At 36.6% G+C, this 11,750-nt stretch overlaps 1 protein-coding gene across 1 annotated transcript in view; it reads left to right on the top strand.

Annotated features, from left to right (window-relative positions):
* The first annotated feature begins 5,051 nt into the window (after positions 1-5,051).
* Positions 5,052-11,750, top strand: part of lims2 (LIM and senescent cell antigen-like domains 2) — a 51,547-nt gene continuing 44,848 nt past the window's right edge. Inside the window, exon 1 of the mRNA XM_030125440.1 lies at positions 5,052-5,167. Within this exon, the coding sequence (XP_029981300.1) occupies positions 5,136-5,167 (32 nt within the window). The 5' untranslated portion in view covers positions 5,052-5,135. The remainder of the gene's footprint in view (positions 5,168-11,750) is intronic.

Here is an 11,750-nt window from a genome sequence, read left to right as displayed (position 1 = left end):
ATTACTGCTAAGAAATGACTTTATTTTCGTGCATTATTGTTTTGAAACGGATACTGTAGTTTTGTTTCTGATGTGTATTATTGCCATGAAAAGGACAGTTTATTTTTGTTTTTTAATATGTATATTTTTGTTATGAAATGGACAGAGTTTATTTTTGTTTTGATATGTGCACCATTACTGTTATGGAAAGGACAGAGTTTATTTTAATGTGAAATGCTGCTGCAGAATGAACAGTCTATCCTAGATATGTACAGGATTTTTGTGTTTTATGCTTAGAATTTAGTCTGATATGTGTAGGATTTTTGAGTTAGTTATGGAATCTGACGTAGGAATTTAGGGTAGGTGAAGGATGCAGTAAGGGGGTGGGAGATTATAAATTAAACTTCATCCTGCTCCTTTTCGAATGGTTTACTTTCTTTTTTATATAATTCTTTTGTCATTGATTTTATTGCAAATATTTGACATAGATAAATAAACAAATAAAATGCCTTTATTCTCATGGCATGGTCATGTATAGACCTTAGAAAACACTAGTGGCATTTTATTTTATTATTTACTAGTTTATTTTTTTTATTTAATTTTATTTTTTAATATTTTATTTACAGTTTTAAACTTTAGAATAAAGGCATTTTAATGCTTTAAGAGAGTGCTTTAGAGTTTTCTTCCTGTTTGTCATCTACTTTATGAATCCCTTTTTCCAAAGAGCACCTCAAACAAAGTCTTTTTTTGGGTCCTAAAAGCATTCTTTCCCATTATCTTTTAAAAACATTATCATTATTGAATTATTGTGCACAAAATGATGCTCTTATCTGTCATAACCAGCTCTACAGTAGCTACTTGTGGATGAAATAAACCAAAAAAACAAATAGATATTTTATTTTCAGTAACTGTCCTTGTCAGTGATGCGTAAGAAGCAAACTGATGTGTAATTTATGCAGGAGTTTCTATGAATTTCTGTCCTTGAAATGCAAGTCCTCATCCCTCTGGAGGGGCTGGGGTGCAGAGACTTTCCTTTTAAGGAAATCTATGTGGTTTCTAGTGTCATGACGCAGTAGCTGGAAACAACAAATAACAGCCACTGGAGGAAAAACTAAACATCCTGTTGTAAAGCTTTAACTCCCAGATGAACCTGGTGTCTGATCAGATATAATTAATATGAATTCTATTAATTGATCACCTTACAGCAGATGTAGAATAAGTAGGAAACTCAAGTTCAAGCTTCAGAAACCTGAACATGACAAATAAAATCTAAATTAAAGCTGAGGAAGCTCTTGAAAACTCCATTAAAGTGACTGTTCTTACACAAAAACAACATATGAATAAATGGGAGGTCCAGTTTTTCCTCAAAGCCCCCTTCGCCATGTTGAACTTCTGTACAGTTTTCCAAAGAAAAATCAGAAGTCACATTTTCCTCCAATCCTGAACTGATGCTGCTCTGAGGATGAAGATGATGATGATGATGAGGAGGAGGAGGGGGGGTTTGCATCAGTCCGAAGCACGCGCGCGTCTAATCTGTACATTTTAATCCATATTTTACTGTAAACTCCAGGGGCGGATCCTGCTCTTTTCTGTCTGGAACTCCGAAATTGTGATTCTGTGACTGTAGAAGCTGTTGGACTGAGTGAAGCTCCTGTGGATTCACAGACACAGGACAGATGCAGGCGATGACCTTCAAAATAAAAGCACAGTCAACTTCTGCAGAAGCTGTGACAGTGATGAGACAGTTTTAACTCATGAAGACCCAGAGCGACTTCTGTGGCAGTTCCCAAGTGAATTTGCCCTCTATATATTAAGCTTTTAAAGTGATTTATCGCCATTTATTGTAATATTGTCATTTGCATTTTGTGGTTTTTCAATGAAAATTATAATATAAGTTATAAATTGAACTTTACAGGCCTCTGTTCTTAATCAGTTTTCTACTTGCTGCTTTTGTTATTTTATTATTTATCATGATTGTAATCTAAAGATCTGCTATTACTGTCTACTTCATCCATGCCAGTGGAGATCATTGAATTAAACTGAATAGAAATCCAAAAGATGCTGACCTCTGCACAGGATTACACTTAAAAATTACTGGGAATAATATTTATCACACTGAGAGAAAAATCCAAGGCACTCTCTTTAAACATTAAAATGCCATAATTACCATGGCATGGCCATATCTAGACCTAAAAAAACACTTCAACACATTTCGGCTTCAAGCCTTCATCAGGAAGTCAAACAGGTGCCTGAAAAACTGTAGGTTCCTATATGGTAGGGTCTAACCAGTAGGAACCTGCCCGCTGGGCATGAAGGTACCTTACTATATAGGAACCTGCAGTTTTTCAGGCTCCTGTTTGACTTCCTGATGAAGGCTTGAAGCTGAAACGCATTGAAGTGTTTTTTAGGTCTAGATATGACCATGCCATGGTAATAAAGGCATTTTAATGTTTAACCCTTTCATGCATACTGGTCACTACAGTGGACAGCTATTCTACAGCTTTTCTCTTCTATATTCATGGATTTTGTTGTTTTCGTTGTTTTGTTTTGTTTTTTACACATATCTTTATTAAAGTTTTAAGACACTACATATCTTTTCTGACATGAATTGGTAACGTTATGTAGATCTCTTCTGAGCATAAACCCCCAGAATCACAAAGCCCTCCCCATAGTTTTCACACAGTTTATCAGTAAATACATGTTTCTGTGCGTCAAAAATTAAACGTGTGGTGTCCAGCTGAATGGACATTTTTGCAATTTCATGAAAAATAGGTCCATAAGAGTTTTTTTTGGTATTTTTTGTGTATTTTTTCACATTTTTTCAAATTATTTTTATTTTATTTTATTGTTTTAAAATTTATTTTTTAGAAGAAAATTTTCAATCGCATTGTTTTTTTCATGCCTGAAGAAGAATAAAAACACTCAGGAAAAAATTTTGATTAAGGTTCTAATAATTTGTGCATGAAAGGGTTAAAGAGAGTGCCTTGGATTCTTCTTCCAGTGTGATACATACTTTTTGAATCCCTTTTTCCAAAGAGCACCTCGAACAAACTCTTTTTTGGTCCGAGAAACATTCCTTCCCAAACATTTTTATTACTGGGAATAATTTGATTCAGTGCAGGATATGATCATCATTTAAAGTGTTTTTCAATGGATACTATTGATTGTGGTTTATCATGTAAAAGCGGGTGATATTTTTGCTCTGTTACACACTCTACTCTGGAGTAAAATGAAATCAGCTGCATTGAAACACCACTGATCTACCATGCAATAAGTAATACAGGGTTCTCAACATATGGACTTAAAACATGTTCTATTTTATCTAGTTTTTATAAGCTGTAGAACCACTCAGCATCATGTTGAATATTATCTGATTCAGGACAACCTCAACTTCCATCTGGTTCATTAAAAGGCACAATTTTGCAGTTTGCTTTAGCTCAAGATGGATGAATTTACTGGAAATTTAGAAAAAATGCTTTAAAAATTTAAAAGGGGCGACACGGTGGTGCAGTGGTTAGCACTCGTGCCTCACAGCAAGAAGGTCCTGGGTTCAATTCCAACACCAGTCGACAGGGGGTGGGACCTTTCTGTGTGGAGTTTGCATGTTCTCTCTGGGTACTCCGGCTTCCTCCCACCATCCAAACACATGCACTGATAGGTTAATTGGTTAATCTAAATTGCCCATAGGTGTGAATGTGAGAGTGATTGTTTGTCTCTATATGTTCAGCCCTGCAATGAACTGGTGACTTGTCCAGGGTGTACCCCGCCATCGCCCCTATGTAGTTGGGATAGGCTCCAAGCGACTCCCGTGACCCTAGTGAGGATAAAGCGGGTTCAGAAAATGAATGAATTTTTGCTCTGTTAGAGTCAAATTTCTGGTTTAGTCACATGACACATACAGGAGTTAGTAACTGATTGCATAACTATAGTTTTTGGTGACTTTTGATGGTCTAATAATTTTTTACTGTATTAACCTGATAGTACAGGGTGACACAAAAAAACAGGAACTTTTTAGCAATCCAATAAAACCAAGAGTGATGGAAGAAAAATATTTTATTCATAGTAATTGAAACCTTAAACCATGCCATTTAAGAAACAATGACGGAATTTTCATTTTTTTTAAATTCCTTCCTGTAGATGGCGTCCTCCTGTACGAATGCATTCTTGAAATCTGCTGTTGAGATTCCTCATTGACCGCTGCAACATCTCAGCTGGAATACTGTGAATTTCATCCTGAATTCTCTGTTTTAACTCATCCAGAGTTCTTGGTCGAGTTGTGTACACTTTACTCTTGAGATAGCCCCACAAGAAAAAATCACAAACGGACAAATCTGGCGATCTAGGGGGCCAGGGAACGTTACCGAATCTTGAGGTCACACGGTTACCGAACAATTCTCGCACAGCCACCAATGGTTACTAAAATGGGGGTGTGTTTACTTGCTCAAGGTCACTGTCTCGCAGTGCTGCCACTTGCTCATGTCTGCCAATACGCACTTCAAAAATTCCCGTTTTTTTGGGTCACACTGTACTTGTACAGGGTGACCATAGTAACCATTGGTGGCTGTGCGAGAATTGTTCGGTAATCGTGTGATCTCAAGATTCGGTAACGTTCCCTGGCCCCCTAGATCGCCAGATTTGTCCGTTTGTGATTTTTTCTTGTGGGGCTATCTCAAGAGTAAAGTGTACACGACTCGACCAAGAACTCTGGATGAGTTAAAACAGAATTCAGGATGAAATTCACAGTATCCCAGCTGAGATGTTGCAGCGGTCAATGAGGAATCTCAACAGCAGATTTCAAGAATGCATTCGAACAGGAGGACGCCATCTACAGGAAGTAATTTTTAAAAAATGAAAATTCCATCATTGTTTCTTAAATGGCATGGTTTAAGGTCTCAATTACTATGAATAAAATATTTTTCTTCCATCACTCTTGGTTTTATTGGATTGTTAAAAAGTTCCCGTTTTTTTGTGTCAACCTGCATAATTGGCAGTGTATGAGCTGTGTTTTATTTTGAAAGGGCGTGGCGGAAGTGTGCATCCAGTGCAGGTGTCCGTGTCGGCCGGAGGATGAGGCGAGGCCCGGGTCTTCGCCATTCTACCCCCGGACCCTCCAACATCTGCACAGCGGCGGAAAAACACAGCGGGACCGGTTCAGAATGATGCTGGGGATTAACGAGATGACCAACGGGTGAGTGACGAGTCTGGAAAGTACTGATTTAAGGAGAAAGATGTGTCTGAAAAGTTGTGAAGTTTTACAGTTAAAAAAAGAGAAGAAGAAAAAAAAAAACGCAGCCGTGGTTTGTTCCATTCTTTAATGGACTGAGGAGAACTGTAACCAGCTGGGAAAAACAGTGATTTTACTGATGTAAAGTTTCTTAGTTAACATTAAAACATGTGCAGCTTTTATTACAAACTGTTAAACTAGTGAACGCAGTAAACTGACAGTGGAATATTAAATATTTATGCTAATTTATCTGTTGCTAAATCTGAGTCGGATTGCTAACGCTGCTCGCTAGCTCCCCCTAATGGTGAGTAGAAGGAAGGGTCAGCTGGTGAAGAACAGAACTGTCATCCACTAATATTTTCAGCATCTTGTTTGTTTTATCTTGTCTTTCTTTATTCCTTTATTGCAATGCTTGTTTGAATACTATACTCATATTCCTAGAAGTGGAGTTACTGTAACTGCTGTAATCATCTGTGCACAAAAGGACACATAAAGTAAATAAATATGTTTAAGTCTCCACATTTTGTATTTTAAAAACACAAAAGAGGGAAATCAAATTAATCACAAGCCACATTGTTTTAGAATTAAACCTGCCAGCTGTCGTCACCTGGCTTTCCACTGTTTTTTTTTTTTTTTTAATTATTATTTTATTTTTATTTATTTAAAGGGGCGGCCGTGGCTCAGGTGGTAGAGCGGGTCGTCCAATAACCAAAGGGTTGGGGGTTCAAATCCCACTCTGTCCTAGTCAGTCTGTTGTGTCCTTGGGCAAGACACTTCACCCTCCCTGCCTCCAGTGCCACCCACACTGGTGTATGAATGTTTGGTGCAAATTGTCAGCCATGCTTCTGTCAGTCTGCCCCAGGGCAGCTGTGACTACAAATGTAGTTCACCACCACCAGAGTGTAAATGTGAGAGCAAAAGAATAATGGGTTAATAGTGTAAAGCGCTTTGGGTGTCTAGAAAAGCGCTATATAAATCCAATCCATTATTATAATCTTTATTTAACCAGGAAATTCCTTCAGATTAAAATCTCTTTTTCAAGGGAGACAGGGCCAAGACAGCACACCATTACAAAGTTACAAAAAATTCTAAAATAAAACATGTTAAAAACAGACAAAGGACAACAGACACATACAATAAAATTCAGCTTAGAAAAAGCAATTGCACACTTCAGTAGCACAGTTTTTTTTTTTTTTTTTTTTATCAGAGCTTTGAACTCTCCCAGGGAGACCAAGTCATTAATGATGTGGAAAATCATATTATCTGGTGTTAGTTACAGTGTTTTGTGTTGGTTTTCACTGGGCTTAGATGCTACTGGCTTTCTAGTATTTTTCCTTAGTTTGTGGGAGGCTTAAGTGCATAGTTGTAAAGTCAGGAAGTTCTTCTACAAGAAAAATGCTAGTAGGACATTTAAAATGAGTAATTTTGTCCATATTTTATATTATACAATCAGTAAAAAAGGACACATACCATCATTAAATTTGCACCAAAAACTGGATGCCAGAGTGTTGTTGAATTAACCCTGCCAGTTAACAGCACCAGCCTTCCCACTGCGAAAAAGAATCTTAACTTGTGTTACATGGTTTTCTCTTGGTTTTTCACCTGTAGCATTTTTCCATGTGCATGGTTGGCAGGTCAGGAGAACGTCTGCAAGAAAAATATACAGTTTTCAAAGTCAGAGTAGATAATTTAGCATAATTTATTTCTGTCTATTTATTTTTGATTTATATATTTTATTTCAAATATTCCTAGAACTGGAGTTACAGCCTTCCCACTGCGGAAAATAATATTAATGAGTGTTAGTTTATTATGGTTTTCTTAGGTGCTGTTTGATTTCCAGCATTTTCCTAAAGTTTGTGGTAGACTTAGGTGTTGGGTTTTGAGTCAGAAGGTCCTCCTGGAGTAAAAAGTATATAATTTAGCCTCATCATTTTAGACTATTTTTATTGCCATCTATGTGGGCAAAAATTTGCAAAAACATCCCAAAAAAAGCTCTAAAACAAAACTACTATACTTTAGATGCAACCTGTTTGTATATTAACAGTCGGTGTATTTAAATCCTATATAACATATAACTAGTAAAGAAAGATTGGTTGAAAGATTGAAACATTGATTAAAACTGTAAATCATCCATAACATTGAAAAAAAATCCCCTCAATTCCAATTCAAAGTGTGGTTTATAAAGAGGCACCATCATTAAATTTACTTTTAGGATTAGACATGTTACACAAAGCTGTAAAATTTGTACTGCTGTAATACTGCAAACTAAAGGCTCAGGGAGAAGCAGCTGGAACTTCAGATCTTAAGGTGACGTTACTTCTGCACGAGATGTGAGAATGATGTGGTATTGAAATACCAGTAGTACTGCTAATATTAACTCTTTCATGCATGAATTATGAGAACCTTAGTCAAATTTTTTTCCTGAGTGTTTTTATTCCTCTATAGGCACGAAAAAAAAAAACAATGCAATAGATTTTTTTATGAATCTATTTTTCATGTAGTTAGCAAAATGTCCACTCAGCTGGACACCATGTATTTAATTTTTGAGGCAAAGAAACATGTATTTGCTGATATACTGTGAGAAAACTATGAAATAAAAACATTTTGAATGTTGCTAATCTGATGTTTTTTCACATTTTTACATTTTAAAATACTCTAACACTAGTTATTACTCACTTCATGGAGATGATATGCAAAAAAAAAACCCAAAAAAACAATTAGGATTTTTTTTTTTACGTTCAAACATGTTAGTGCAGATCAGGTTTATCTAGAACAGTAAAGTTACAGTAATGGTATGAATGTCAGTGTATGGGATGATGCATTAGTGTCCACTGTGTTGGCTGATATGGAACTAAACCAACAAAATCCATGAATATACAAGAGAACAGCTTTGAACAACTGTCCACTGGAGTGACCACTATCCATTAGAGGGTTAAACTTACACACCTGATTCTCAATGCAGATCTATCGTATATATGCGTCCTGTCATTTCTATTCTTCCAGTGAGTTTTTTTTTTAGTTTATTTACATGTTTACATAATGCATATGTGACATTAAGTTTGGGTTAAAAAGCCTCTTTTTACTGAGTTGTTGTAGTAGCTAAAGCAGTTTTCTAGTTTTATAGAAGGAGTAGTGGATTAATAGTGGTCTATACTGGTACAGATTCCAGTTTTTAGCACTAACACATAGGTTTAGCCTCTGTGTTTACTGAAAACAGTGTTGTCCTTTTGGCCGTGTATGTGTGTGTGTGTATATAAGTGTTAAATAGCTTGGCTGTCATTGTGAAGGTAGTTTCTTTCTTGACCTTTTTTCCATCTTCTTGTTTTCATCACAATTATCCGCAGACACTATCCACTTTAAATAAAATTCCCTTTGAATGTCTCTTCAGGGATGTAAATATATATTGGCTGAACATCATTACTGTCTTTATTATTCTGGTCTGATGCTGATCGTTGATAAGGAAGATGACAGTGACTGAGGTTTATCAACTATTCTATGCTGTTTCATGTGTTTGTATGCTTGAATGTGTGATCATTCAAAGATATTGTGATAAAGGCCTGAAAGACTCTAAGCCATCTAGGTATGTAACAAAGATTTCATCGTTTCATTGAATTACATTCAAAATGTGAATAATTAACAACGAAACAAAAAAAAATAAACAGAAAAAAGCTTTGGAAATAGTGTCAGCTCTTTGCAAATGTCTCATTTTTATCATCAGTGTTTCACAATTAGTGCATCATCCTCTTTACAACATCCCTTTTTTTTTCAGTCTGATGACATAAACTTGAGTTCCTCTTGTCCACTGCAGCTGTATTTTGCATTTTAATTCTACACTGAGCCACATTCATAGTGATCTATAATGGTAATGTAATGTTTAAGTAACCATGCTTACAGAACTGTTTCTCAGTTAACCACCTGTGTCTGTATTAATCCTCTTCCTCATACATCATTCCTTGAAATATCAGCATTTTTACTCCGATTTTTTTTTTTTTTTTTTTTTTTATCCTCACAGACTGAGACCACCATCTGTGGCTAAAATTGCAGTTTTTTTTCCTTTTTCCTACTTGTTTATCCCACCCATATGCTTTAAGTCAAGTCTCAGCTTCATTTGTGGCTTTTTCATTGGACATCTGTGCAAAACTTTACTGATATTTACTAAATGTTGAAAATACAGAAGTGCGTAATGTCGGTTTTTCCATTAAATCACAAATGCGATGATTTGTTTTATTTATTATCACGAGATGACACAGGAAGTCATTCCATAAACATGGCAACGAATGTAAATATCATGTTGATTTACAGATATATTCAGTATTATAATATATTACCCCTCTATCCCGTACTAAATTAAAAAAAATTACTCAGTTTCCTGGTGTGTACTGTGCCATGTTTCTTTTAAAACTCTTCTTCTTTGCTTGTTGTAACGTCCGTCAACATCTGTTTTTTTTTTAAATTCACATGACTCTTGTTTCGGAAAAAGGTCTTTCCATTGCGGTTTTGTGTGATATACCATTTGTGCTACGCCTGAAAAACCACCTCTTGCCAGTGCAAGAACTTTTCATCGAAAAATGAGAGTTTTGGCGAAATTGTTGTTTTTCCATTAGGTAAATTTTTATGCACAAGTTATTTTTGCGCAAGTTGAGGGTCAATGGAAAAGCGACTAGTGACACCTTATGTTTTATTTGGACATTCAGAGGCTGCATCATGAATTTGTTTAAGCCTTAACATTGTGCAAAGTTGACTCAATATGATTTCTTAATTTGAGCAAAGAAGTGATCTGAAGGAAAGGTCACATGTGGGCAAAAATGCACAGACAAACATAAAACGTCAACTAAATAAGAAAACCCAAACATCCTAAAGCTTCTGTATGAGTTATACAGTCAAAACATCACATTTTTATAGCATTTTTTCTAAATTTCCAGTAAATTCATCCATCCTGAACTAAAGCAAACTGCAAAAATGTGCCTTTAAATGGACCAGATGGAAGTTGAGGTTGTCCTGAATCAGATAATATTTAACATGATGCTGAGTGGCTGTACAGCTTATAAAAACAAGATAAAATAGAACATGTTGAAAGTCCATATGCTGAGAACCCTGTATTACTTATTGCATGGTAGATCAGTGGTGTTTCAATGCAGCTGATTTCATTTTACTCCAGAGTAATGTGTGGAATTTGTGCTGTTGTATAACACTGGATGAGGGTGAGACTCATGAGAATAGCAGTGACAAAGATAATGTAAAAGATGGAATGAGGAGGTTTCTGTGTTTTCTTGCGACTCAGCTCCTCCCTGGTGAGGAATGTCCACAAAAAGTCACTGGACAGTTACTGCTTTCCAAACCACTTCCTGACCGTCCACTCCCTGGGGATGACTACTATTCAGAGCAGCATTTCTTTCCATTTGTGTGACTGCTACTGTGCACACCGCTGAGTTAATGATGGCCTGGGATGACTGGAGCTTTTATAAAACACTCTCAACACAAAAAGCTGCGGGAGAGCGAGGCTTTTTACGCCCGAGGACCGCTGCATTCCCGGTGCATTACATTTTTTGATCTGATTCAGCACTGTGTTGATACAACCAGAGTTTTGAAGAATGTCCCAGTCTGCAGCGTGGACTTGTCCTTGTTTGGGAAAGCAGTGAACCTGTGTGATGTGGTGTTAGATTTGGGTTTGTAGTGTGAACTAAATGGAGGCTTGTGGTGTACAATGTGGTAACTCACACATACTGTCGACTACAGCTGCAACAATAAATCAGTTAGTTATAGGATTAAATTAGTAGATGGTGGTTTTAGTAACTGGTAGACTAATAGTTTGTTGTTTGAGTCATTTTCTTAACATAAAAAATCAAATTCTCTCATTACAGTTTGTTAACCCTTAAAGACTTAGAACTATTTTTTGTGGTGGTTTTGGTGGTGGTGGTGGGGTGGCATTGTCGGGGGTGTGTTAGCGACTACTGTTGTACATCACATTGTCCAGCACATCATCCCCCACCCTCTCACAAATTTGTTTTCGGGGGACAGCAGGTAGTCTTTGGGTTGTGAGCCAAACAAGACTTCTTAGGATAGATTCTGTTGGGTTTCTGTAAATTGGCTTAGAGTCTGGTTTTTGACCAACTCGATATATAAAGTGTCATGAGATAACTTTTGTTGTGATCTGGCGCTATATAAATAAAATTTGATTGATTGATTTGATTGGTTTTCCCCTGTAAGTCGCTTTGGAAAAAAGCGTCTGCCAAATGCATAAATGTAAATGTAGAATTTTGAGCATTTGGGAACATTTTATCACCATTTTTTGACGTTAGATAGATCAAACAATTAACTGATTTGTGAAGAAAATAGAACAATTGGCTATGAATGTGATCGTTAGTTTCAGCCCTACTGTAGACTCTTATGCCCCATTTCCACTACGTGGTATCGGCTCGACTCGACTCGGCTCGGCCTTTTTTGCGTTTCCATTACGAAAAAGGACCTGGAATCTGGTACCCGGTACTACTTTTTTGGTATCACCTCCGCCGAGGTTCCAGGACTGGGGACCAGCTACTAAAACGTG

The sequence above is a fragment of the Sphaeramia orbicularis genome, chromosome 21 (assembly GCF_902148855.1).
Source record: "Sphaeramia orbicularis chromosome 21, fSphaOr1.1, whole genome shotgun sequence".
NCBI classification, from domain to species: domain Eukaryota; kingdom Metazoa; phylum Chordata; class Actinopteri; order Kurtiformes; family Apogonidae; genus Sphaeramia; species Sphaeramia orbicularis.
This window is presented reverse-complemented; position numbering and strand designations above follow the sequence as displayed.